This window comes from Saxophila tyrrhenica (genome assembly GCF_035928015.1).
Source record: "Saxophila tyrrhenica strain CCFEE 5935 chromosome Unknown scaffold_6, whole genome shotgun sequence".
Taxonomy (NCBI): domain Eukaryota; kingdom Fungi; phylum Ascomycota; class Dothideomycetes; order Mycosphaerellales; family Extremaceae; genus Saxophila; species Saxophila tyrrhenica.
The window spans coordinates 1288165-1315535 of NW_027041738.1; the positions used below are offsets into that span (position 1 = coordinate 1288165).

Below are 27371 nucleotides of genomic sequence, written 5' to 3' on the forward strand. Positions count from 1 at the left end.
CTCAAAGTTCGTCGCGGCTTTGCCCTATTGCGCAGTGGAACTCTGTGCTGACCATCTACCAGCCCTCATCAACATCAGAGTCTTGCGATTCATTCTTTTTGCCTTTTTTCTGTGCCTTTCATGTTCGCCTTGGGCTGCGGAAGACATCCGCCTGCCAGAGAGAGTTTAGTTTTACTTTTGGACTCGGTAAAAAGAGGTAGGTGGACGGGAAGTGAAAGCGTGGTTCATTCTGCGCGGAGAAAGGAAAGACGTCTTGCTTTGACTAACAACCCATTACTTCGAACGTAAGTCCACCGAAAAGCACTTTGCGATCTTGTACAAGCGAGAGAACGGAAATACTGTACCTGGTGTCCCTCAATGTTCATGTTTTTGTAATGGGCCGACGTCACGGCTTCCAGGGCGGGGTGATAAGCACCAAAAGCACAGCAAGACCAAGTCCCCTCGTAAGCTCCTTCAACCTGAAAACGAGCAAAGATGCCCGCGGCTTGTAACTCCACTTCCGCTGTTGTGTTCAAAGCCTCAAGATGGAAGAGCAAGTCGAGAGACTAGTTCAGAAAACATGGGACAAATTCCAAGATGCTCCAGCGTCGAAAAGATTGATGATTGCCGTGAGCGGCATACCCGGGTCAGGTAGGACAATATTGCAAGTTGAATAGATGTTCCAGTCTGAAAAGAAAAACAGGCAAGACGACACTCGCTGCCAAAGTCGCCTCAAAACTGAATGAAAAGTACTGCGCAACTCACCCTGGCCTACAATCGTACACCAGCATCGCAACATTCCTGCCCATGGACGGTTACCACCTCACGCGGGCCCAACTGTCCGCCATGCCGGACCCTCACACAGCACACGCCCGACGAGGCGCCGCCTTCACCTTCGACGCACCAGCCTTCCTGGAGCTCGTGAAGAAGCTCCGCCAGCCAATTTGTCCAGAAACGTGCACCATCTACGCCCCCAGCTTCGACCACGCTGTCAAAGATCCTGTCGCGGAAGACATACCCATCGCGCGAACAGCCCGCATCATCATGATGGAAGGGAACTATCTCTCCCTAGGCAGCGGCGCACCGGAATGGAAGGAGGCTGCTGAGATGATGGACGAGCTGTGGTTTGTTGAAGTAGATGAAGACGTCGCGAGGCAGCGATTAATGAAAAGGCATGTGGAGAGTGGTATTGCTGCTAACGAGGACGAGGGAAAGAAAAGGGCGGATGAGAATGATTTGGTGAATGGAAAGGAGATTATGGAGGGGAGGTTGGAGGTTCATGAGGTGATTCAGAGTCGGGAGGATAGTGGGTGGAAGCCGGAGGAGCAGGGCATTGATCGGGAGAGAGATGGGGGGACGCCGCGGGTGTAGGCTTCTCTGGGGGAGGAAGTGATATGAAAGGTTGTAGGGAGGTATCAGAGCGTTTCGTGATCGTAGGTGAACAGGAGAAGTTTCAATGCCTCCTAGGTCGAAGAGCAATGCCGTATCTTGGACGTTCTCTTTCTCCTGTGTGAAAAATGGTTGAAAAGGTTGTAGGGCATCTCGAAAGCATCGCACGATCACATGCAAACACGAGATGATCCAATGGCTCGATGTGTGGCGCTGGTCTCGATCGGCGTGGGAGCTGCTTCCAACTTGGCTTTCAAGCCACCTGCGGGTGGAGCTAGAGGCCAGATGATGTCAGGGCCGTGCATGACCTCCGTATCAACCTCTCCTTCCCTCACAACGATCTTCCTCTTCACCACCTACATCCACCACAACTTCAACAACAGCTCTTCAATCCAACCACACAACACAACCCACAACCACAATGGCCTCCCTTCAGTGTAAGTCATCTCCATCCACCCCTCCGCACCCACCCGCCGCGCTTGTTTACGTCGCAAACACCCGCCGCAAGCGGTCAAGCCCATCAAAACACCCTCCAATCCATCACCACACCATCACTAACCACTTCCTCCCACAGACCTTCCCCCGGTCAAGCCCTCTGCCATCGCGCTCGGCACCGTCTTCAACCACGCCGCATCCCTCGCCGTCCTCGGCCCGCTCTTCGGCGAGACCTACCGCCAGGCCCAGGCCGCCAACTCCAAGGAAGAGTTCTTCAAGTCCAAGGAGGCCGCCTCCGCCGCGACCGCCTGGGGCACATCCCTCGTCGGCTCGTCCATCCAGGCCTACGGCGTGGGTGCGCTCATCAATGCCACCGGCACGCTCAGCTACAAGGGCGCCGCCTACCTCGGTAGCTTGATCTTCTTCGCCAGCTCTGCTCCATCTGTAAGAATCATCAACACTACCATCCTTGATCCTCCCACTAATATACTTTCAGTTCGTCGCCCAGATCGCCACCGAGAAGCGCCCCCTCGACACCGTCGCCGTCGGCGCCTTGGCCCGCGTCTTCGAGACCGTCGGCCTGTCCATGTTCATGACCTGGTGGGGCACCCGCACCAACCCATTCGACTAAGCGACTCGCTTGAGGTGGGGAAATGGAGGAACGTCAGGCTATGATCACGGAAGGGTGGATAGGTGGCTTTGAGACTCCTCTTTGGTGGGCTGCTTAGCTACGGGCAGTTCCGTAGCGCTAGCCAGTAGCGATAGTCCTGTATCAACAAGTGCCTCAAACTAGACTTCCATGTTCATATTAAACGCCCCTGTTGCTCTTCGTATGCAAGGAAATCCGTGTAAATGTGAGGATCTGCTTTCTGTGGCGCCTGTGCATTAAGAGCACATGAGTATCTGACCTTGCCCACCACAACACCACCCCAATTACCACGAAATGCAAAGACCATGGCAGAAGACAACAACCTCTTCGCCATCGAAGTAGACGCAGACGACTACGCCGACACCGCCGCAGATGACACCCCCTCCGTCTCCCGCACCCACCAAAGCAGACCCGCCTTCGAGTCCATCAAATCCTCTTACTCCGCCAAAATCACCGGCGGAACCAGCTATAAAGACCTCATCGCCGCTGTTCCCGTCCTCGCCAAACCGTTCAATACCTCTGACGGAACAGCGGTTGGTTTGAATGGGGGAGGGAACGTGAAGCTCAGCAAGAAAGACGTCCAGTTGGTTGGTTATGCGGTGGGGGAGATGTACTATGATCGCGATTTTGAGGGGGTGTTTGGGCTTTGTCGACGGGTGAGGGGACGGTGTGTGGTTGATGGGAAGTTGGAGGTGGGGTTGGGGAGGTGGGAGGGGCGGTGTTTGGAACGGATGGGTACTGGAGGAAAGACGCGAGGTTGATAGTAGGGAGTGTGTGGTGGGTCTGATCAAGAGGACTGCGAATGTGGTAGCTGGATGCAGATGCTTGCAAGGGGATTACGGTGGTCTACTGACGTGCGTTTGGTGAAGCACGCATTCTGGTGGGCTTCCGCTGGATGGTCAAGAATCTAACATGACCACGACAACACTGAGTGGCGCTGGGCAGTGTACTTGGTACGAGCACTGACCTGGAGATTGGCGCGAGATCTTGGACGATTGACTTCCATTGCCGCGGCTCTACGGCTTGATTGAGCTATATCGGCGTGTGGGGTTAGGGTGTGAGGCTCATGGAAGTTTGGGCGCAGAGGCAGTGTTTAGAGAGGATGGGTGCGGGTGGGAAGACGAGGAGTTGGGGAAGGAAGGGGTGCTGGGACGTTGGATGGCTTCTGGGAACTACAAAGGTCTACTCCGCTTGCTCAAGCGGTTATGCTGGTGGGCCACTGGAATGTGAGCAGTCTCCCTCGATTACGGTGTTAATGAGAGATTCTAGCAGCGTACGTGACAGGATTTGACTGGATGATGGGACCGATATCATGAACGATGGAATCCCATTGCAGCTTTTCCGGGTCTGGATCACGAAGGTTTAATCCCAGCCAACAGTCCGTGGAAGGTTGCGCATCACAGTTAACATACTCCATTGACTATCATGCCCTGAGCACACTACCGCCATGTGGCCGGACTGGTTGCCGATCGAATTCAACTCATACTAGCTCCAACTTCGCGATCATGCCGATATCACGTGCCCTGTCCTGCTTCTCTGAACCCCCTGGCCTCGTATCGCGCCCGTCGCTCAGCTGTCCCGCAAACCAGCAGTCCCTCACTCAGCCGTCTCCTTCCTCAGCGACTCTGGCGCACAACTGCCGTCAACCCATGCATATGTCTCCTTGGCCAAGATCTCCAGCACCTCTCCCAGAGTCATCGCCAGGAAGTACACCATCCTTTGCGACGTCGTCAGCCTGATCTCACAAGGCGGCAGGGTGAGAACGATCTCACATTAAGACAGCTGTGACTGGGTTATGCCCGCGTGCCAATCATCGGTCGGGATGCGCGATTGCCCACGGCCAAGCTCGGTCGCCATGTGCATGTTCTCTTCACCAAGCCGCCAATTCTCCCTTACGAGCTGCTGAACACGCTTGCGAAGCTTTTTGTATTCGAGAAGGCCAAATTTTCTAGCTTCGGCGTCTTCCAGAGCCACGTCTCTGGCTCTTCGGGCGGATCGAGGCAAGACCTTCTGGCGTAGACTTTGGAACCAGCTGGACTCGACGACTTTTGGGAGCAAGGGGCCGCCGAGGATAGCGCCGACTATGGCGCCGACGATGCCGGGGATGAAGACGTTCACCATTTCGTCTGCTGAGCTGTAGTCAAAGAGCATTCTGAACTCGTGAATGTTGGCAGTCGTCTCTCGTTTCCCTAGCCATGAGTAAGTGGGAGGTGAATTTATGTTGTGCAAGAGCGATCTTTTGCTTACCACCATCGTCGATTCGATTGGCGCAGAACAGGCGGCTAACGCCTGATGGTGAAAAGGAGCGAGTCGTGCGAGTGAAGAGCGAAGAAATATGACTGCGAAAAACCGTGAATAGGAAATCATATGGCAGGAGAGCCAAGAGGTTGCTCGGAAGGGCAATTCACTCGTGATCTGCGAAGTCAGGCCCGCTGACGTATAAATTCACATGCTGTATGTAAAATCACGTGGTACGATGTAGGATTTGGGCGACGAGTCAACAACGAAGGTGAAACGCTGTGAGGAGAATACACATGTGAATGAACGCAAGGATCGACAGCGAGACAAGAACATTGTCTTCAGCCTACTTACTTATCAGTGCGTGGTCAACGCAGACGGATGAGACATCATGCCACCTGAGCACATGCCGGCAATGCATTCCCCTCAACCACGCTTCATGCATGGCTCTGCCTTTGAGGCCTCGCTTCCACGCGACCAGTCGCCGGATTAACCACCAAGACAGTAGAGGCAAACGACCGTACGCACGTCTGATCGCTCAGTACCCTGACTTTTCCTCAATCAACCCATGCACCCACAGAACGACCTCTCAGACTTACGCTTCTCCACCTTCTCCTTTCCACCTTCCTTCCCCTTCCCACTCCTCGTCCCATAATGCTCATCCGTCAACACCTCCAGCACCTCCCCGAACGTCATCGGCTGCACCCGCCTGATCTTCCCATCCTGCGACGTGCGGAGCCGAATCTCACACGGCGGTTGCGTAAGATACATCTTCATCCACGACGGCACCACCACCCGCCCAGCTTCTGCGCCGGAGAACGGCGGAGCATCGTACTGCGCGAACCGCACATCGACCAGAAACTTCCCCCTGTCCTCCACAATCTTCGGAGGGTCCTGGACGTCGAACTCGCGGCCACGAAAGACGTACGGGCGATGGTTCTGCATCGGGTGGAGGTTGAGGAGCCGGTTGATCTGCGGGAGCTCGTCGGAACCCTTCGTAGTGTTCTTCTCGGAAGGCGGCGCCATGAACAGGACCTTCTCGAGCGCGACTGAGCCGGCCATGGTGGCTTGGAAGAACTTGTTCACCCGCTGGCATTTCAGGAGTTCGAGAGCAGGTAGGTGGAGGAGGATGGCTTCAAGCAGTTCCGGGGTTCCGAGGACTTGGTGGACGCTGTAGATTTGGAGCTTGGCGGACTGGAGGGGCTTGAGGTTGTTCTCCGAGAAGCCTGGGACGATGAGTGGGGGCAGAGGCGTGAGCTTGTAGTCGACGAGAGCTTCGAGTTTGGTGAGACGGGCGCGGAGGGCTTCTAGTTCTGGCGCTGTGACGGGGCGGTTAGGTTTGTACCAGCGCTCGTAGTCTGTCTCGTCGTAGTCCAGACCTTGGTGGTCTCTATCGTCGTAGTCGAACATCTTGAGGTGGTCTGGGTGTTTTGGGAGAGCGGTGCAGGATGTAGTTATTAGTCCTCCGTTGACGTGAAATCAAGGAGCGGATTTATGTGCATGGAAAGATTTTGGCTTCTACGAAACCGATAGAAAAATCATTCACGGACCTACCATTCACATGCATCTTCAAGCTTACGCCAGTCCCTTCGAGAGATGAATGCGTTAGTTCGTCTAGATACTTGTAGCATTGATAGGGTCGTGGCAAGGCCCTCCACAACCACAGGCTACCGCTCGATTGTATCAGCACCGCGAGGGACGGCGTTGACCAGGCAATGCTCACACCTCAACGTACGCGCAAATGCGAGAGGATTCGGAGCACTGCGCGATGGCCTTTGCCAGATTCTTCTCGAAGGGCGGACGAGCAGCACATGCTCCCATCATGCTAGAGTCGGCGATCGGCTTGGCCAGTCTGTAGCTAGGTTGCGCATTCACAGCGGGATCCGTAGAATTGGGCATCAACTGTGATAGCATCGGAGTTACGCCTGTGCCCTTGCCCTTCCCCTTTCTCCCAGCACGTAGTGAGTTCACCCAACTCCCGCAAGGTTCGCTGTTGTGTGGTGTCCCAGATGGTGTCCATGCGTCCTTTAAACGTTGTCAAATATCACTGAGTGATAATGGCATTCAAGCAGCTACTGCGACCTTGTCCGCCGTCTCCTGCTGGAACGGATCTGTCCTCTCAGTCTGCAGCAACGATATCGTCTTGCCACCTTCTGGCTCAAGACTCCACTCCAGCGTTTCGAACTATCCATCTCGTCAGCACCACTGCTCATCGCACAAACCCAGCCGCTGTTCTAAAGCAGCACCATCTCAACTCACATATCCCATCCTCGTCTTCCTCTCACTCCTAAACCTCATCAACCCCTTCCCCCTCGTCCCCTTCACCCAAAAACTAATATTGATCTTCCCATGCAACTGATTGATCTCCCCCCTAATCCACGGAATCTGACTCGCAAAATACACCTCATCCCCCAGAATCTCTCTCGCTTGCGGGTTCGTCCTTAGCGCATAGAGCGTACTGCTCACCACGGAGCTGGATTGTTTCTGGTAGTTGAAGATACCCAGCGTGGAGGCGACCATGATCACGGCGAAGATGGGCAGGGTGCGCAGCCAGCGGTGCGAGGAGGTGAGGGTAGGGAGGGCGCGGTCGGCGCGGCGTTCCATTAGGGGACCGGAGCCTGGGCGGGGGGCGGCGGTGACGGTGCGTTTTGGGGTTGCATTGTGGCGGCGGAAGAGCTGGCGGAGGCCGCTGGGGCGTATACGGGGTCGTGGAAGCATTGTTGGTGGTAGACGTGGGATGGGATGGTTGTGCAGCGAAGTTGAAGTCGATGATCTACGAGATGCGGTATATGCCAAGACTCATGATCTTCTGTACCGATCGTCTGCATCGATCGTCAGTAGGTACCTGAGTCGTAACATGACACTGCATCAGCTCCAGAATGCTCGGCGAGGTTGTACAGGAACGAGAAGACAGTGGTTGGAATGCTTGGTAAGACAGTGATACTGTGACAGTGATTTCATTCGATCCAAATGACCACCCATATGGACAAGCAAGCTCTATATCCAAGAGCGCTCCTGAACACCATGCTAGAACGCAGTAACAAACAAAAGATCAGCAGGTCCATCCCAGACCGCCTGCACCACCGGATAGATTGGCAGTGTTATGTCGCTCTCTCCGTGCCAAGTTGTCTCATCCAAGACTTCAGTGCAACCCGCCAACACCGTCGCTGTAACAAAAGTAGAATTCCTTTGATCGACTTCATCCCATAAGCCCATTACCAGCAATTCGGTCCAAGACGTTGTGGTATGCGACACCGCTTGGCATTGTCTTGCAGTCGAAGGTTGTGAGAAGCATCGGTTGGTAGAACGTTCGACAGGCCGGATAGGCATTGAACGACGCTGTGACATCCGACAAGAATGACGGTTTGACAGCCATAGGATAGCATAAGCCTCCGTGTATAGTCAACACCCTCCCTCAACCAATCATGTCGACCTCAATTGACCGGTTGGACCCTTCGCTCCACTGGAAGCTGGAGTTCAGCTGCTTGACCTTCCTCTGATAATCGATCGCCCGTTGCCGTGCCGCCTCGTCCGCCGTAATGCTCATATCCACATCGTCGGTCGGAAAGACAGCAAAGTTCTTCCAGTCACGGCAACCCTTGCTCCGTTTCATGTCCGACACCAGGTTGCCGTACGTTCGTGGATGTGACAGTCGAAGACACTTGCTCGGTCGATGGTCCTGTGGCAGCGGCATCATCATGGCCTCGATCTTCGGGTCGGATCCTCGTTTGCATGGTGGGAGTTTCGATATGCTTTCGTTCGATATTGTGGAATTGGTCGATGTGCTGGAGAGTCGCGACTCATCGCTCCCTTGTCGCTTGATGAAGCGCGACGACTTGCGAGGTGTTGCGGAAAGAGTAGCTGGCCTGGGCGCTTGAGGCCGGTGATCGTCAATGGCGCCGACAGGCTTGCTGTCGGCGCCACGGAAGCAGTTGATGAGCATTGTTGTGAAGTGTTCCACGTGGTCGTGATTAGAATGTGATAAATCGTTTCGAAAGGAGGTAATATCCTCTATAAGCGTGGTGAATGTTGGTTGGTGATCTCGTTGCACAGCCTTGGCGGAATAGCACTGGAACCCGGCCGCAAGCAGTCGCAGAATGAAGAGCGACTGCGCAACAGGGAACGTGCAGGATGACGCCGGGGGGCTGTTTTCTGTTTTTACGATAAATGGCTCAGCAGCTTGTGCGTGTCCGGCGCGCGTCCGTTCATCATCTTGGTGGTGCAAGACATGTTTGCTGAAGAATCATGAGGAGGCGAGAGAAGGATATGTCGGCAGAGGCGAGTAGGAATAAGAGGGTCGGGTGGGTGGGCAGTGGGAAGAGTGGGATCGGGTGTGTTGAGAGAAAGCTCGAGCTCTGGCACAAGCAACAGCGCGCTAACCGGCTGGCTCGGCATGCTCCACCGATCGAAGACAAGTGAGGGCTGGTGAGCCTGTCAGAAGAGTGCGTAATTCCCGGCGGCAACTCTGAATGGCGGGCTGGAAGATCGATTGCGTGAAACTGCCTTTGTGGATAAATCGGACTGCGCTATTCACGGACTTCCGGCTTATTCTATTCGCTTTGTTCGCTTTGTTCTTTTTCTCGTACGCAGCCTGGTGACGTCGCGGCATCGATAACGGAAATGGAAAGGTCAGGAAGGGTCTCACTCTTGCCATCTTGATTCAGATTCGTGTTCAGCGATGCTGGCCGAGACAGCCTTGGCGTACGAGTGTGGCTACCAGCAGCTGCAGCAGAACCAGTTCGCATTGAGTTGGTCGGCACTTTGTGTCACATCAGGCCACACCCTGGACCTCCCACGCTGCCTGGCGCCTCGGAAATGCGTTTCAAGCGCGAGGCTGCGCAGGGAAAGGTAGGAGAAGCAAGCGAGTGCATGGGGTGCAGTCGAAGTACCTCTGTACATTCGTTTCATTCGGCCGGATCGACGCACTGAGATAGTGAAAAGCGCTTCAATAACCGCCCACCTCCGTCCCAGGCGAAGTTGTACGAGGTGGCATCGCAGCAGCAGCTTGTCTCGAATTGTTTGATCGCTCGCCGTCTTCTCGGTCGCCACTCTTGATTGATTACAAGAATGCTACTCAGCCTTTCCATCCCTACCCTTCACAACGCGCAACTGCCGCTTTCGATGCGCTTGATCGGTCTTTGAAGCTCGTCCGAAGGCCGATGGTAATTGGGGTCTGGACCGGCCTTCGTCCGTCTATACCTAGGTACTTTGAGGACTCTGCGGTAGTCACAGCGGCAGCATAATGGATGGAAGTATACCACGTCTTGAGAAGACTGCCAGCTTCATCGCTTCTCCTTCCGTCGGATGGTGTAGCTGTTGTGCAGTCAGTATATTCGAATGTCTTTCAACTAGCCTTGGTTTGGGAAGACCACTCACAGGAATATGTTCTGGCGGGTGTAGGCTGCGCGGTCAGGGTCGTCGAGAGCAGGCTCCACCAGAAACCGCTTGTTCAGTGCAGTGATGAAGCGCTGATCCGCCCTTCGCCTCTTCTTGTAGCAGAAGTAGCAGACTGTGTTTGGACCGATAAGGGCCTCCAGAGACTCCAGCAGAAGTGGGAACGCGGGTTCGAAGTAGACGCAGTCTGCTGCGAGGACAACGTCTGGATGTTCAGCAACGGGCACCAGACTGTCCGCACCCCAATTATAGACAGCAGGGACGACTTTGTCCTGGAGATTGTTCAAGGCGGTGTTCTGCTGCATCAAGGCCAGCATTGGTTTTTGGTCCGTGATGCATACTGGAGTAGTTGGCTGGCACCCGACTGTTATCGCGAGCCTGCAGAGACGGTCAGCATTTGGTAGCCATACTCATACTGAGTCCTGTTGTTTCCATACCCAACGAGACCACTGCCAGCACCCAGCTCGAGTCTGTCAATCACCATCAGCTCTCTACTTCAGACCGTGCAGCACCACAGATCAGACCTCATACCCACATCGTAGACTCCCTCAGCTCATCCCGCTTTCTGCGTAGCAGGTACTTGGCCAGTACCATTCCGGCAGGCCAAGCCTGTCCGCCATTGCCCTTCGCCAGGTCTTGATGCAGTACCAGTTCTGGTTGAAGTAGTCCGTCGAAGTCAATTCGGCTTGTCTGGGGAGCTTTGTGCTCGCGCGACTGCACCAGGTCTTCGCCAATCATGGTGAGGACGTCTGAAGGCTCGGAGTCGCGGTCCGCCATGGGTGTGAGGAAGGGTCTTCGGGACAAGAGCGAGATCGGAAATATTGGACCAGGTTGGAAGACGTGGGGGAGGTGGAGTGTTTGCGGGAGCGTCTGTGCTGGTGCGACTTTGGGATCGCGGTTGCTCTTTGCTTCAACGTCTCTTTTTAACCGCAGCAGATCGCAATATTACCGTATCATTGTCGGACGGATCGAACGATGACCACAGGTCGAGACGTATGCTTCACTGGCCAGGGTTGCGAGAAGTGACGACAATCTACGAAGCCCCACCGAGACCCAAACGCGTCGCCTCGCGCTGGCATTGCTCACCGCGAGTGCCAGGAGTTCCTCACGGAACCTATGCTCTCAGAGCCGAACGCGATAGTATACTGATGATGACTATGTCCTCAGCTAACCGCGGCGGCGTTTGGGGCGGAAAGAAAGGACGGTCGATACAGAGGCCCAACTGCCAGTCTTCCGTCGCCTACTACCGTAGATCCCTTCTCTGGATGTCTACAATCAATGGTAAGACTCAGCTGGACCTCCATGTTCGTTCTAGAAACCCGGATGTCAGCGCAGGTCGTCCTACGACTTCGAGCCTGGTATATCCAGCGGCGCAACCACGCCAACGCCAACACACTGCCACCAAACCTCCAGAGTGTCTAAAGTACATCTTCCACCCAGTGTGAGTACGTTGAAGTTGGTGTGAGATTCCTTTCCTATTCCCTTTGCTCCCTTGACCTGTATAGCATTCCACTTCGCCGTTCTGCCACCTCTGCAGCAAGGGGCCCGCCACTTTACGCGTGAGCGCGATCTGCGCGTTACTTTCCATCCTTTTTGCGAAGACTTGATGCTCTCTGCGATGCAAACTTTGGACGAAGTGTTGGTTGTGAGACGGAGTGTTGAAGTCTGAGCGGAGAAGAGGAGGCTGGACCGAATGGACGGACCACGGAGGATGAATGCGAACGCTCGGCGGATGTTGCGCCCTGCGCCTGGATATCTCGCTGCACTGAGGTTGACATGGCTAGCAACAGCCGTCACGTTTACGAGCGCTACACCCGGAATCGCACTACCGTTTAACGCGCAAGTGCCGGTGGTAGCGAGGGTGGGCGAGCCATACGAGTTCCAGTTTTCCTCCTCGACGTTCGCGCCCGACAACGCAAATTTTACATACAGCTTGTCTGACCAGCCTGCGTGGCTGTCTCTGGACAGCGTAACGCGGACCCTGTCCGGCGCACCAAGCTCTGCCGACGAGGGCGCCAGCAGCTTCACTCTTACAGCCGCGGACGACACTGGCGCAGCTCATATACCATGCGTGCTTGTGGTATCTAAAGACCCTCCGCCGCAGATCGAATGGAGCATCACTCAGCAGCTTGCCGCGGACGCGAATCTTTCGAGCAGCGATCCGGCAGTGATCACCATGCTTCCATCTCGAGAGTTTCGGTTGACCTTCCGGCAGGACTCTTTCATCGACATCGTCCAGCGTAAGCTCAGCTACTATGCGGCTCTCATAGACCACACGCCTCTCCCAGCCTGGCTCGAGTTCGAGGACAAAACCCTCACCTTTTTCGGGACTTCGCCGCAGCTCAGCGCTTTCCCGCAGTCTTGGGATGTTGAGCTGATAGCATCTGATGTGGAAGGCTTTGCGGGTGCTGCGGCATCTTTCACTTTCGCAATCGGGATACAGAAGCTGGCATTTGCTCCAGGGATGCAGACCGTCAACATGACTGCTGGCGAGGAGCTAAGATACAACGAGCTGGCAGACACACTGTTCTTGAATGGGATCAACGTCGATGCGGCGATTATAAAGAGCGCAGACGCCTCCGTGCCATCTTGGATGGACTTCGACCCGCAAACACTTGGATTGAGTGGCATGGTCCCGCCAGGTGCCCCGGACCAGAATATCACGGTATCGGTCACAGACGAGCTCGGCAACGAAGCTACTGCGATTGTGATGCTGAAGAATGGGGTTGCGTCCGTGTTTGCCGCGAAGATACCTACCTTGACGGCGCATAGCGGCAAGGAGTTCAGCTACCATTTCCCGGACTCGCTTTTTGCACCTCACGTCCCGAGTCTGATGGTAACTCTCCCAGAGACGGCAACGTGGCTGCATTTCAACCCTGAGACTCGAACTCTTAGCGGCACCGTGCCAAAAGAGACGACCGATTCTACCATTGAAGGCACAATAACCGCGAAGTCGTCCGATGCAGCTCCGGGGGAGGATCAGACGTTCGCTATCAGCATCAAGGCAGCTACACCCACGGTTCCATCGCCCAGGAAGACTTCAACTCCAGGCTCAGATACTTCGACTTCAACACCAATCCCTCTGGCAGCAGTAGCAGCGGGAGAAGGCCACCATTTGAGCACAGGAGCTGTCGCCGGCATTGTTGTTGGCACGCTCGTTGCAATCGCCATAATCGCTGCTCTGCTAGTCCTCTGCTGGCGAAGAAGAAGGCGGACCGAAGGCTACGTTGAAGCAGTCAGTCCCGAGAAGCGAACAATATCTCGACCAATCTTGCCGCCAGATGCTGGCAGTATCGCTGTGACAACTGATGTGCACAGGGACATCGAAAGATACGCAGATAGCGGTGACCGGTTGGCCCCTTTGCAGACCGAGCCGGCGCCGCACATTGCTCTTGATCTTCCTTCGAAGCCTGGAAAGAACCACATGAAATGGAGCAAGCGTTTCTCACGAATCAGCCTGGCGTCATCAATTGGAAACGGAGAAGAAGCCATACGAGCGGATTCGAATATTCCTACCTGGGGCGTGGACGCTACTGCCTTACATACTACACCGCACGACAGTTTCTCGGTTCCGGCTGAGATCGCACGCTCATCCAGGCCGCTGTCAGATCGGTCACCTACTAAAGCAGCTTTGCGAAGGCTGAGGGAGAAGCGGGAATCACGCCAAAGTGTTGGGCTCGGCATAGACACGGGAGGCGCTCTGCTGTTGCCGCGGCACAGTTCGAAGGGTGCGAGGACTCGAAGGAGGCCGGTAAGTAGCCTAGGGCAGTCTACGATGCAAGATCGGAGTAGCATGGCTACTCAAAGTACCAGAGGTACCAGCGTACTGTCAACACGACCATCGGACTTCCCACGGCCTCCCACGCGGTCTACGATGACCGACTCGAAATCGTTCCTGACCTGGGGTCCAGAAGGGAAGCGGAAGAGCATTCGGTTAGTTGCACGCAGCGACAGCACTCTGGACAACAGGTCGTTGCAAGACAAACGACAGTCCTTCATTAGGAACAGAGCGAGCACTAGTCTGGCCAGCCCGCTGTTCGCTCATGGCTCCCGTGCACCCACAGATCCCCGAATGAACGGCCACTCTTCGGTCAATGGCTCTGTCGCTGGCAGCAGTCGGCGGACCAAGCGTGGCAGAAGCCAAGTTACGAGTTACTCCAATTCTTCGTCTCTGGAACCTCCACCTCGCGACCCGCGAAGGCTCAGTGCAAAGCTGAGATCCAGGTTCGCCCCTTCATTTCCTCGCGCTGTTACCAAGTCGACGCTGGGCGCAGACGACGAGGGAGTAGAGAACGAAAGCGATTCTGAGTACGACTCCACGTCAGAGTCCATCACAGAGTCAGACCTTGCTGCCGAGATGGCTCTTCCGAGACACAAGCGCAGCTGGGTACTGCCTGGCGAGGCATCCCCTACTCCACCGCCAGCTCCGCCGACGTCGCGGCAAGTTTCAAGAGGAGTCACACCGTCAAGCGGAGGGGGAGCGCCGCGCCAGAAATGGAAAGAACGGTTGCGCGAGCGTTCCTCGTCTCCGCTCGCCACTGCCGTTGCTGTATCAGTCGGAGACACCCAACCCTCTACCAACCCAGCTCAAGGTAGCGAGAAACGCAGGAGCAGGCTGAGCGAGCCAATGGCCCTAGTCAGCAACGACAGTCTCAGCAAAGCGAAGCTCGAACGCCCACGGCTGGTGCACACCGGGTCGAAGCGGCCTGTGAGCGTGGAGCGCGTGCAGCGCTTGAGCAGTTTGAGGGCGGAGACGGAGGATGTGCGGCCGGGGAGTGAGATGTGGGAGGCTATGGAGGAAGCAGGGTTGATGCCGCCGACGATTGGGGAGGGGAGGGAGGGGACGGGGAGGAGTGATCGCAGTGGGCCTGCGTTTCTGTAGTATCGGGGGAAAAGTGGTGGCCCTGCCAGCGCAATAGGACTAGGCGCGAGACATGATGGTATGCAGTAATGTAGCATGATAATATGACACAAGCTCTCCACAGCATACATTAGCCGCCAACGTAGCGCATGCGAGTCAGTCGAAGGCGATAGCTCCGGTACGCAACAACGTGCTGCGAGCTGCGATTTGATTCGTCCGCTCTACTTCACTGCTGTCCTTCACTGAAGCCACCAGCAATAATTTTACGCTTCCACGGCATATAGGTGAATGTGGCATGGTTATGGAGCCTCTGACGTCCTGAAATGCCCCGCTATGCAGGAAAGTCGTGACTTGGATGGGCATTGAAACTCTACTACCTTAACTTTGACTTCACCTCATGTCATCGCCCAGCCTCGACCTCCGATGAGAACACCCAAGGACCAGCGAGCACGTGTCGGATACACTCACAGTCACCATGCTTGACGCCAGTCACCATCCTGTTCTCAGTCCTTCCATGCAGCGGCTGATTGGAAATACCTTATAGCATCTGCTTGCTCAGTCCGACCTTGGCGTGTTGGAAAGTGATAGCAGGAATCCACATCCGACCTCATCATGTAGGCAGCGAAGCCTTCGGAAGTGACAGCAACGGACCACTAACTATGGAGTAGGAAGTTCGGAAAGCACATACAGAAGCGGCAGCTGGAGATCCCGGAGTATGCGGCGAGTTTCGTGGACTACAAGGCCCTCAAGAAGGTGAGGACCTCCGAATCGAGAACGCTGGAAGATAGACTAGCTGACACAGCGGACGACAGCTCATCAAAAAGCTGAGCACGACTCCGATCATCAACGCTCAACATGCGGCGAGCGCTGGTGAAGCCGCCCAAGATGCGCAAGCCGCCCTTCAGGCCAACAAAGGCACGTTCTTCTTCCGGCTGGAGAGGGAGTTGGAGAAGGTCAACACTTTCTATCTCCAGAAGGAGGCTGAGGTTAGTACTGAGAAACTGTGTTTTGGTGGACGCTTCTGACAGATGGGCAGCTCAAACTCCGCTTGAAGACACTGCTGGATAAGCAACGAGACCTCAAGTCTAGGTCAAGACCTGCTTCCAAACTGTCGTCGAATTATGTCACACTCGATGAAGGGTTCCAGCTCTTCAGCAATGACCTCGACAAGCTGCAGCAGTTTGTTCAGGTCAACCAGACTGCGTTTTCGAAGATACTAAAGAAGGTATATAGCCCATCTGCTGTACGGTATCGACTTCCGCGCTAACATTTGGCAGTGGGACAAAACATCAAAGGTATTTCCTTTCGCTTCCTGGCCCGTCTTGAGTATGCTAACCTTTTCCTCAGCTTCGGACCAAAGAGCTGTATCTTTCACGAGCCGTCGATGTCCAGCCCTGCTTCGACCGCGAAGTCATCAGCAAGCTATCTGATCAGGCTCGGGACGGTCAACTGGAGCTGCAGGCATGGGCTGAAGGCGAGCAGATCACTTACACGCCTAGTGTCGAACTTGAGAACAGAGTACCCGGTCCAGGTCGAGATGATGATATTGAAACTCAGGTCATGCAAGCTGTCAATGCCGGAAACGTCGCCGTACTAGAAGACTGGATTCAGCGTGCACCAACGCAGGACGATGCGCAAAAGCGCATCAGCCGCATGTTCCTCGACACTGTCAATACCGCGTCGCCGAAAGCACAGCAATATCTATACCGCACCGACCGCATCGATTTCAACTACGCCGATCCCATCAATCGGAGGAACTGCATTCATGAAGCTGCAGTCAGTGGCAAGATCGATGTCCTTCGAGCGGCGTTGACGAAAGGTGCGGATATTCGAGCACCCGACGTCTATGGTCGCATTCCGTTACACTACGCTTGCATGCACGGCCAGCTGGAGATGGTTCAAGCATTGGCACAAGCTGGACCGGACACAGTCAACACTAAGGATTACGACAACTTCACACCTTTGATCCATGGTGTAGTCCGTGCAGAGGCTGGCAGCGTCGAGGCAATGCTAGCGCTGGGAGCTTACGTCGACCCTCCTGGAGATGCTGATCACAATCCGCTAGATCTGGCCTGCCAGTACGGCTCACCATTGATTATTCGGCAGATGCTGCAGTATGGTCCGAAAATCCTTCCAGACGCCGAAGGTCTGTTTCCACAACATCTGGTGGCGCGCTTTGGCGGAGCTCGTGAAACCCTGCAGTTGCTCAAAGAGTACGGAGTGGACATGGATCAGCAAGATAAGCTGTACCAATGGACTCCGATATTCCACGCTGCCAGCGAAGGCCACCTGCATTGCCTACAACAGTTGCTAGAGTTTCGGGTCAAGGCAAACGCGAAAGACGAGAAGGGCCTTTCAGCCATGTACTACGCAGCGTGGGAAGGACATCTCGACTGCATGCAGCTCCTTGCGCGGGCCAGTGCAGCGCAGGTTGAGCCAGCTCGAGCTCCGGTTGCGCCGGTCATGCCGCCACCATCATTGACCGCAAGCACCGGTATGGTTCCGCAAGATGACCCAGAAACGATACCAGACTTGATCCTGCCACCACCGATCATCCCTCTCCGACGGTATGGCCACAATTTCCTGGACACAACCAAGACTTTCATCCTCCTTTCCTTCGATGAGCTCGGCTCTGATGCCATCGAATTCTACGACGACAACAAGTACCCAGCCGCACGCCTCACGATATCATCCAAATCGTCCGACCTCATACCTCGAAGCGTGCCTCTACCTGTCCAGGACGATGCGAAGACCATTTCATTTCAGATCGAGAACCTCAGCACATTCAGCATCGACTTCGACATCTACCCCACGTTCGGCAGCAAGGTCATCGCTCGAGCAGCAGCATCGAGCCGTGTCTTCACCGGCAAAGCAAGCAGCTCCGGTATCTGGCACCTTGAGCTATTTGATCCCCGCCTACGCACCATCGGCCGCATCAACTTCCGCTACCAAGTCGTCACACCGTTCCATGGCATTCCATTGGAGATCACGACATTTGCGACGTATTGGAAGGCCACGAGCCAAGATGATGCACATCCCAGCAATCTAATCACTGGTAGCAGCTTATCTGGAGACTTCCTGAGGCTGTTCGTCCAAGTGACCAGAGACTGCGTACCAGTGCTGTTCAACGACTGGGCGCTGCCGAGCAGCAAGAACGATCTTATCAGCCGCATGACATATCAGGAGTTCGAGACAGCCGGGCTGGAAGCTGGCAGAGGTCGGGGCGTTGTGCAAGGACTTGTGGGCAGCGGCATCGATCGCAACAACCTCGCCAATGCACAACGGCAGATTGCGCGCTCGTATGCTTCACTGGCGGATGCTCTAGCCGTGTTGCCGCCAGACCTTCATCTCGAGATCCATGTCTGCTACCCATCACGAGCGGAAGAGGAACAGCTTCACCTCGGACCTTCACAGAACATGAACAACGTCGTCGACAATGTGCTCGCCGTCGTCTTCGCTCACGCCAGACACCTTCGCGAGACGCAGCTTCAGGCGACGAAAGAAGATGAGCTGAGGAACTTTGTTTTCTCGAGCTACAATCCTGATATCTGCACAGCACTGAACTGGAAGCAGCCAAACTGTAAGTACCTCGCACCCTCTCAATGACAAGATGCTGATATGCTCCGTAGACCCAGTCTTGCTCTGCAACGAGCTCGGAGTAGCACCGCCGGACGAACAGCAGCAGCCTTCAGCTTCGAATACAATCAACAACTGCGGGCGGACTAGCATGTCCATCAAGGAGAGCGTCCGCATCGCCACATCGAACAATCTAATGGGTCTAATCTGCACCTCGCGGCTTCTAGACCTTGTTCCCGCGCTGGTGGCGTCAGTCAAGGAAGCCGGGCTGGTTCTCATCTCGGACTACTCGCGCGACGTCAAGCGAACTTCGCCGGCGAGCGTGATGAGCTTGCCGCAGGGCGTTGATGGATTGCTGATGGACAATGCGGTGCTGAGGTTCAAGGATGCTATTGATCAGTGATCCGTATGCGGCTGATGAGCATTGGGTGAAGTCTTCAAACGCCTCGATCGGGCCTGGCGGTAGTGGGCGGCTTTCTGTGATTGTTCTGCGGCCAAAAGTAATAGTAGTTGATGGAGGCCGAATAAAAGGCTTCCAGTGATACACCACAGCTTCAAGCACCTTTGTACTCATATCTCGCTTTCTGGAGATCTTCCAAGTCAAGAGGAGCGAGTTGTTGTCGGACGAAGAGGGTAAGGCCAAGGATCACTTCAAACGTTGTTAGCATTCGAGAGCGATTGGGCGAAGAATTCAATGTCGTGGGACTGCCGTCTATTGTAAAGAAGTGTTTGACGGTCAGGTACGTACCAGCTGGCAACGCCTCCCGCCACGCATCATCTCCAAGGCCCTTCCGCCAGCTTAGAGTTGCAGCCAACAGCAATAGCCCTGCTAGAGCCGCATTCAAATAGACCAGATACTTCTCCACCGGACTCTTCTCAGCTTCGACCTGGTACACAGGTTTCTTGCCTTTGCGATCCGGCTTTTCGATAGGCATAAAGTAGAGAACATACGCCGTACAGCCCAAGCTTGACAGACTTAACAGCGCTATCAAGCGCTGCCGTGCCGTCGATGCTACCACGAAGGTATACATGAAGAAGACCCAAGCAAGCGTTGATATGGCAACGAAGGCTGTGCGGTATAACTCGTTCTTCTGTGCATCTTGCGCCTGGAGGTCGGATATCAGTCGCTCTTGGTGTTCTTCGTCGAGCTCGTCGGGCTCGTTGTCAGAGTCGGACTCGGAGGGATAGCGGAAGGCTTTGCGGAGGCGGGTGATGGCCATGTTGAGTAGAGTGAGCGCATCACATAGTTCAGTCGTGGAGAGGAGTGGAGGACATCTTGCATTCACGTGGCTGTTGACTAGCTCGGCTTAAGCTTTGCGGAGGCGGCACGGATCAGCCTTAGCGCGTTCTGATGTAGAGGTCGGACGAGCATGTGAAAGCTGCGGACTTGATGCAGTACACCCATGGGACTGCAATGATGACCAAAAATAAGAAGCGCAAGCTCAGTGCGCATACCCTGAGCAAACAACCGCAGCAAACAAGAAACCCTCAACAACTCGCAAAGCCGTCGGAGGCGAAGACAGCAAAACCAACCATCCCGTTCGATGCGGAAGAGCGCATCCTCCTGGTAGGCGAAGGCGACTTCTCGTATGCAAAATCAATCATCGAGCACCATGGCTGCTGCGACGTGACAGCTACTTGTTTTGATTCGAAAGACGACCTTTTCGAGAAGTACAAACCGCAAGCCGAAGACCACGTCCAATTCCTGGAAGACGAAGGACAAACCATCCACTACGGCGTCGATGCAACCAAGCTGGACTCTACGAAAGCTTTACAGAAAGGTGGCCAATTCGATCGCATCATGTTCAATTTCCCACACGTCGGCGGTAAATCAAAGGACGTCAACCGACAAGTCCGCTTCAACCAGGAGCTGCTCGTAAAGTTCTTCGCCGCAGCACTCTCACTACTCCTCTCGGATGGGACGATCATCGTCACGCTCTTCGAAGGCGAGCCATACACGCTATGGAACATCCGCGATCTTGCACGCTATTCTGGGCTGGAGGTGCAGCGGAGTTTCAAATTCTCTGCGGAAGCGTATCCGGGGTATCATCATTCGCGAACGTTGGGAAATGTGGAGGGCGGTGGTGGATGGAAGGGTGAGGATCGGGAAGCGAGGAGTTATGTGTTTCAGAAGAAGAGGTCGCAGGTGGAAAAAATTACGAAGAAGCGGAAGAAGGGGGGTGAGAGCTCCGATGAGGAGGATCAGATCACAGGTGGGTGGCAGTGAGTTGCGCCCTCTTGATGATAGTACACGTTAAATATGAGGGCAATTGCCACTGTCCGCTTCGTATTGTCCTCAAACGATGTTCGTTTCAGTTGTTGCCAGTACAGCGCCTGAGCGCAGCAATGTCAATGTCGCGTTGCAGCAGAGATAGCTTTGAAAGCAGCGCATCTTCTCGTTCGAATGATCATTCATCGTGGCAATACAGTGGAGGATACAAGCTCAGCTCCTGCTCACTCATGGGGTATCTCAGTATCAGAAACGCCGTCCCATGCTCCGCTCGCGATGATCCTTCGGTTTCCTCCTCTACTACCGCGACCGCTCCCATCCTCCCAGCAAGATCAAGGCACGGAGCGACAGCATAGCCGATCGTTTTCCTCCGCTTGGCAGACCCAGGAACATCCCGCCGATTCTGCTGTTGAAACACCGGCAAGATCTCCATTCTCTGCCTGCGCATGCCGGTCCGCGGAGGCGACTGCTGGCCGGTGGTGTGCCTCTCCACCACTGATCGTGACGTGGCTGCCTTTAGAAAGCGCCCTCTCGTAGATCGCGAGGCGGAGCTCGAGCGGCAGGCGGAAGACGTCGTTGGTTGGCTGTGCTACCATCTCGGAGGGGAGGAAGGGGGGTGGCGGCAGTAAAGCGGCTGATGAAGACTTGTCGAGGGGCTTGAGAGGCGGAGAAGAGTGCTAATGCGGTCTGTTCTCCGTGTGCCATGGTCAGTGGGGGTCATATCGGCTGCTTGCCACCCACTTCTTCGGAAGAGCGCCAAAGACCACCCTTTGCGGCTCGCAGATTCGTAGTTGCTTGAGCTTGTTGTCCTCGCTGACCTGCGCCTTCTCCTGTCTGCGCTTGTTGTTGGCGCTGCTGTAGCGGATGCAATCCATATGGATGTCTGTCTGACCCAAGACGACACGTGACCATCGACCTTTCGCTCTCAAGAGCCAATGAGACCACCGCTGATGCCTCTGCACTGCATATGTCACTGCCGTGCGTTCAATCCAGCACCGATTCCCGACTACAAAATGAACCGAGTCTTCCTCCAACCTTCCTCTTTCTTCTATGCCATTGCCATGCCAAATTTTTTGAACCTCAAGATGTCCTTGGTATTGCACTACCTCCTTGTGATGTCGACCCTTTTTCATCAGTCCTTGAGCTTCTTGCTTGAGCCTGGAGAAGAATCTCCTTTGACCATTGTCGTGTGGCGTTGTCAGTGCGGTGGGACCTTGAAGACATGCTCGTGTGGTGAGAGCGGTGTGATGCCTTCAAGTAAGCTGGGCAGAAGGCCACTAAAAAGCGCGATGTTCGCTTCTTCGTTGCAGGATGGTGGATGGTGGTGTTGCTGGGCCTAGGAGGAAGCCCAGCGGCGGCGTCAGGGGGGCAGGGCGAACGGTAGCACGTAGTCATCACCAGCATCAAGCAAACTCCCTCAGGTCGCTCTGAACACCATGCCCGGCGTTTCAAACACGTTTCCTCCAAGGAGGATTGGTGATCCCTCACGGCCGCCACCGAAGGGCACCCCCAGTCAAGACCCTCCTCAACCATCAGCCTCACATTTGGCGCACTCGAGAGAAGTACCGGGCAGCATCAAGAGCATGGAATCTTCAGATCACACGAGCTGGGACACAGTTGGGACATGAGGGTAAGGGGCGGATGTGGTAGGCACCTTGTCAGCGCTGCTCACGGGGTTCCTCGGTCGTAACGGTGACGACGGCAACAACACACTTCACAGGATTGCCTTGACCAGCGGAACGTAGTGAGCCTTGAGGAGATGATAGAGTGGCCCTCTGACTTGAGTCGACGGCGTGATGGCAGCACCGCTCCCCAAGCCAGTGTGGCAAAGCCTCCGTCGTTACTCGTACCACCCCCTCTCCTCCCTCCGCGCCAACAGCAACACAGCTGGGCACTCAATGACGGCTCGTGGGTAGATGCGAGAGAAGGCAAGGCGTAATAACAATCGTTCACTGGCTCTGCTCTATGGCAATGGCGCGCAAGTCGCCCCCAGCCTCAGTCCTCCAACGGTCCTCACGCGGCGTCCTTTCACCGTGCCTTCACAGATCCCTCACGAGTGGTTTCGCAACGGCCTCACAGTCACCGCATGAAGATCTGTACGCCGAAAGTGAGGAAACTGCCATTTCCTCGATGAGCCGTCTCCTGTAACCGGAATTGAGCTCGTTCGTAGTCGCAGTCTGCTCCCACACGTCCATAGCTTTCATAATTGTAAGAGGCATAATATGAATAGACGCATGAGACCCCGATGATGATGAAGCCTCTGTTTGCCGTGCCGTGCTGTCTGATATGTGCTTTGCGTCCAGCAAACTGCTCCCCACCGGCAATAAGCTGAGAGACATCACCACCTCCATGCACTACAAGCTCGATTAGACCGCCATATCACACCTCGGAGTGCACAGGGAGTGGCAGTCAAGCCAATACGAAGTCGCTTAACGTTGTAGAGAAGCGAAAGCCGCCAGTGTCAGCGCCGTCGTACTTCCCACCACCTCCGACGGATCTCTGCGAAGCGACACCACGACGGGCACGAGGTAGATCTGCGCCGTACGACGCCACACCACCCAGTGACAGCGAGCTCACTGCCACGAGCAAATACAATGAGCCCTCAGCAGCATTGCCGGCCTCTCCGCGCTGCCTGACAGCCCTGACGACCTCAATCCTCCACCCACGGACGCCAGCAGCCTCAGTGCAGCACACCATAGCCGTAGAACAGGAGCGAGATGCACGAGAAGGGTGCTGACAAGCGGCATGTGCTCATGCGGAGATTACGCAGGCTGGCGGTGGGCGATGGCAACAGCAGGAGATGAAGAGGGGGCTCAGGCGAGGATACAGCCGTCGCACTGTCAAGCACAACACATAAGCGCCGGTGGAAGCACAGCAACATGGGAGGCTGTTCGCAAGGCATCCGGCTCGCTGGGCGGTTCAAGATGCAGCGGAGAAGCCATGGGGCCGGCGGTGGCTGCCGAAGAAGCGCGCGAGGGCAACCAGGACACATGTTCCACAGGTTGTCGCGAAAGCCCCCATCGCAAGAGCGCTCCTCGCAAGAATGGAGATCAAAAGACCATATCAAGCGCTCACATGAAGCGCGGCGATAGCAACATCCTCCGCAAGAAAGCATGATCGGTCGGATACACCCTCACAGTGGCAATAGCGAATTGGCATGCACATACGAAGAACGTTGAACAGGCCTAGGGTCTGCCATGGTGGGTAGCTTAGGGGGCCCGGGCTTGATATCCATGCCAGCAGCAGTGCGATAGCAGGGCCACAGCAGATCGAGATGAACAAAGCCCATCGCAGACTTCCCAGAGGAACTGACCCTCGCGAAATGGCCATAGGAGTGAGATGTGAAGCTGCACCTGTGCGGGAGTGATGGAGTGCGAAGTGAAGTAAGAGCGGGGTCGTGAGCCCATTTTGTCTGAATGGTCGGCAGCAAGAGGAGGGTTCTTGATGTCAGAGAGCAGTGAGGTCTGCGGCTCCTGCAGACACCGCCAGCTGGAGATGGTGACGAAGCTGTCCGAGAGCATGGAGGTCTGTGGCTCCTGCAGACAGATATGCCATGCCAGAGATGGTTGGAACTCATGCGGTACACGGTGAACCATCAAGTGATCAGAGACGGAAGATCCAGAGCTTTCGCCGTTGTGGTGGAAGCGCTTATCGGGTACCCTGGCGCCATGGAGATCTGTTAAAGGTCGGTTCACAGCTCAGCGTCCGCCCCGGTAGGCTTTGCTGCTTCGTCTGTTCGAAGACAGGCTGTGGGCGAAAGTCCGAGCTCTCGAACAACGAAGGTGATTGTTCCTTGAAACGGCATGCAAATATCCAGCTCAACGAGCGGGCATCGTGGTAGATTACAGCACTGCCGGATGTCGTACGCCATCTCCCTTCAGGTCGCTCTGGGTCCAGTGCATGTGCCGCTGACGGCGTGAGCCGAGTGAATGAGATGGCCAAGCGCACAGTCCTCCGGAAGGAGTAGTGTGGCTCGAAACAGACGCATTCGCAAACTCACTGGACCGAACGGTGTCTCTCTTATCAACCGTCGGCCTGCTGCAGCAATGTAGGAATAAAACCCCGGTTGTTTGATCCTGCTCGCCTACAGGTTGGCACCACGCAGAACGGGCACCTTCAACTCCTGGAGATCCTGGCTCGGCATGTGCGTCTGATTATTCACTAGTCTTGTTCGCCTCCTTCGACTAGGTCCAGATCAGTCTCGAGTTGGGGTCTCACTGCTGTCTTGACCTCACGGCCGGAAGGCAGGTAGCTTGCAAAGCTCCGGAGCGTCTGCGACGGCCAGCTGGCCACCGTCGGACACCGAGCAATGGCAATGCAATATTAAGATGACTGTGATCCCTCCGATTTCACTGCAAGCATGCTGGGTAGCTGAAAACGGCTCTACCGTCCCGAGAAGCGGCGCAAGTGCCGGCCGTTGTGCTCCGCGGCCCCCGGAGGTCAGCCTTGATTTCGCGATCGTAGCACCTGACGCCAGCTTTTGACATTCTCTCTGAGTATGGCTTCGAGGTCTGCTGCATCGCGCGGAAGGTCCAGCGCCTTTCGCGGTTGTCGTGATTATCACAGGAGCGTTTCTGGGCCGCAAGACTCCAAAGACGAGTACCTGACTCAGAAGACAATCCGGATGTAGCAAAGGTCTGCATCGTGCGAGCTGCGAATGCGTTGCTTGTTGGTCCTAGAGGCCATGTTCGTCTGCACAACCATCCCGCAGGTCCCAAGCTCTTCACCTTCCCATCGAACATGGCCTCGAACCTTCAGCAACATTGCCGCAGGTCTGGTGGCGCAAGACCTTCCGTACCTTGTCGGCGCAGTCTTGTCAAAAGCGGTCTGAAGACCTCTCCGAGGAGCCTGTCGTTCAGACATGCACTGCTCTGATGGAGGCTCCCCTTCATCAGCCGCGCTGCCGTCATTCCTTTGGCGAGCCTTTCGTTGCGGCTGTCCGCTTCGGTGGCCAGTGGTGGAAGTGGTGTTCGATGGCGTTCAATCGAGTGGCTTTCATGTGGCGCGTAGCCTTTGCGCATCCTCTCTGTCCTCGACAAGGCCTTCATCGCCCGGTGTGGTGGTGTTCAGTGTTCACTGGTGTATCACGTGCATATGCGCCTGGTGTACGTGATCGGTTTGGACGTGAAGCGAGCTTGGCTGGAACCGCGGCCATGATGCCCTCTCAATGGTGGTCATGGCGAGTAATATGGCTGCACCCGTGCGTTCTCCTAAGCGTCGAAGTCGGTAGGGGCGATCGATTGCGGCAACGCTGGCGGGGCGGAGGTCCATCTCGCCGCGCGGACGTCGTCGAGGACGTCGAAGTCAACAAGCTGCTCGCCACCAGCACATTTACAGGCCAAGGAGTCGTAATCAGACCGTTTAGGATAGTAGCATCACCTCAACACCGAACGGTGCAGACAAAGGAACCAATGTACCGGAAGCGAGGAATTCTGCAGTCAACAGCGCCTTCTCCCCTCACAACATTGATGAGCGACTGCTGTTTCCCTTCGCGCCCGAACTCGTCTTCTCTCGCTAAGCATCTATACTATCGTCCTACTGTCGCAATTGAGCCCGCTACCCCTGCGGTGCTACCTCAGACTATGGAAGATGAGCAACGAGGCCGTCGGACGACAGTGTCCCCCCAGCTCGAAAGAGACATTGTAGATGTGCTCCTACCTCGCAAGCGTCACGTTGTGCATCGTGTCCTCCAATGCAATCGCGACAGTGCCATCCTTGTCTCTGAACCCATGCGCTTGTTGCTCCTTCTCCGCTGCTCCTTCTCCGATGCAGCCGCGCAACGTTCATCTGTCCGCTTCAATATGACCCTTGCTGATCCAAGCGTGCATAAATCGAGGATATGGTGGTTGTTTCATTCGAGCTCGTTTTGGCGTTGCAAGGTGTGGGCAGAGACATGCGCAGCGGCGACAGATCGTTCAAGATGGCCATAAGGCAAGTAGCAGGCGCTCTTGAGTACGGGCTGCAAGTGATCAGATGTCTCTGTGCGCCTGGTTTGGTCGTTCCTTTCCAGGCACAGTCGCTTAGAGTCAGCAAAGAACCCCTTATCCTATGGGCCGCACAGTCTTGATGCTACTTCGCTTGGCTTCGTCGTGCGCGCATCCCGCCTAGCAAAGCTAGACTCGTCAAGTCGGCTGTGTGGTCAAACGATGTGTCTGTCTGCTGCGCTCTGCGGCTCTTGATACCGTAAAGACTCTCGTCCTGCTGGATGACCTTTTACGCATCTTCAATGCCTGGCTCGCGCTTTCTCGAAGCCGTGCCTCCAAGTCGGTTGAGCGGCGATCTTGTGAAGGGTGAACTCGCCGAGTGGCGATCCGTCAAGGGACCTCGAGTGTGGAAGCGGTCTTTGCGCGTTTCTGTCGACCCATGCTGTTGATGAGAGACCAAGGTAGCAATCAGATGACTGATGCAAACCTCGGTTCAGCGAACAAAGAACACCATTGTTGCTACCGTCCATCCTTCGCCCCGAAGCAAGTATTGTCTCGCACCCCAAGGAGTCGCTGCAATGCCTCGATGCCTTTCGTTGATGGTCGTCGCTGCGTCTCCGCGTACATGTGCCTCCCAAAGGGGTTGGAAAGGAGAAAGGCGATACGCTCGAGGATTGTGGACTGTCGAACAAAGAC

The 27371-nt window shown here is 55.4% G+C and overlaps 9 protein-coding genes across 9 annotated transcripts; 4 read left to right on the top strand and 5 right to left on the bottom strand.

Annotated features, from left to right (window-relative positions):
* Window positions 1-524: 524 nt before the first annotated feature.
* On the top strand, window positions 525-1350 carry LTR77_004584 (uncharacterized protein; the record flags this gene model as incomplete). Its single annotated transcript, XM_064801838.1, has 2 exons — window positions 525-630; window positions 683-1350. 2 exons carry the CDS (start codon window positions 525-527, stop codon window positions 1348-1350), a joined length of 774 nt encoding a protein of 257 aa, XP_064660468.1.
* A 439-nt stretch (window positions 1351-1789) lies between these two features.
* LTR77_004585 (uncharacterized protein) lies at window positions 1790-2434 on the top strand (the record flags this gene model as incomplete). Its single annotated transcript, XM_064801839.1, has 3 exons — window positions 1790-1805; window positions 1943-2247; window positions 2300-2434. The coding sequence occupies 3 exons, from the start codon at window positions 1790-1792 to the stop codon at window positions 2432-2434; spliced, it is 456 nt and encodes a 151-aa protein (XP_064660469.1).
* Window positions 2435-2757: 323 nt separating this feature from the next.
* On the top strand, window positions 2758-3112 carry LTR77_004586 (uncharacterized protein; the record flags this gene model as incomplete). The annotated part of the gene is made up of 2 exons (XM_064801840.1): window positions 2758-2960; window positions 3037-3112. 2 exons carry the CDS (start codon window positions 2758-2760, stop codon window positions 3110-3112), a joined length of 279 nt encoding a protein of 92 aa, XP_064660470.1.
* Window positions 3113-4225: 1113 nt separating this feature from the next.
* On the bottom strand, window positions 4226-6100 carry LTR77_004587 (uncharacterized protein; the record flags this gene model as incomplete). Its single annotated transcript, XM_064801841.1, has 2 exons — window positions 4226-4641; window positions 5290-6100. The coding sequence occupies 2 exons, from the start codon at window positions 6098-6100 to the stop codon at window positions 4226-4228; spliced, it is 1227 nt and encodes a 408-aa protein (XP_064660471.1).
* A 654-nt stretch (window positions 6101-6754) lies between these two features.
* COA1 (cytochrome oxidase assembly protein 1) lies at window positions 6755-7408 on the bottom strand (the record flags this gene model as incomplete). Its single annotated transcript, XM_064801842.1, has 2 exons — window positions 6755-6874; window positions 6950-7408. The coding sequence occupies 2 exons, from the start codon at window positions 7406-7408 to the stop codon at window positions 6755-6757; spliced, it is 579 nt and encodes a 192-aa protein (XP_064660472.1).
* A 697-nt stretch (window positions 7409-8105) lies between these two features.
* Window positions 8106-8920, bottom strand: LTR77_004589 (uncharacterized protein; the record flags this gene model as incomplete). Its single annotated transcript, XM_064801843.1, is given in 2 exon segments — window positions 8106-8835; window positions 8853-8920. The coding sequence occupies 2 exon segments, from the start codon at window positions 8918-8920 to the stop codon at window positions 8106-8108; spliced, it is 798 nt and encodes a 265-aa protein (XP_064660473.1).
* A 1052-nt stretch (window positions 8921-9972) lies between these two features.
* EFM6 (Protein-lysine N-methyltransferase efm6) lies at window positions 9973-10861 on the bottom strand (the record flags this gene model as incomplete). The annotated part of the gene is made up of 4 exons (XM_064801844.1): window positions 9973-10003; window positions 10067-10462; window positions 10522-10554; window positions 10620-10861. The coding sequence occupies 4 exons, from the start codon at window positions 10859-10861 to the stop codon at window positions 9973-9975; spliced, it is 702 nt and encodes a 233-aa protein (XP_064660474.1).
* Window positions 10862-11777: 916 nt separating this feature from the next.
* On the top strand, window positions 11778-18924 carry PHO81 (phosphate system positive regulatory protein pho81; the record flags this gene model as incomplete). The annotated part of the gene is made up of 6 exons (XM_064801845.1): window positions 11778-14962; window positions 15614-15698; window positions 15758-15931; window positions 15982-16170; window positions 16293-18525; window positions 18575-18924. The coding sequence occupies 6 exons, from the start codon at window positions 11778-11780 to the stop codon at window positions 18922-18924; spliced, it is 6216 nt and encodes a 2071-aa protein (XP_064660475.1).
* Window positions 18925-19075: 151 nt separating this feature from the next.
* LTR77_004592 (uncharacterized protein) lies at window positions 19076-19741 on the bottom strand (the record flags this gene model as incomplete). The annotated part of the gene is made up of 2 exons (XM_064801846.1): window positions 19076-19170; window positions 19270-19741. The coding sequence occupies 2 exons, from the start codon at window positions 19739-19741 to the stop codon at window positions 19076-19078; spliced, it is 567 nt and encodes a 188-aa protein (XP_064660476.1).
* Window positions 19742-27371: the final 7630 nt, after the last annotated feature.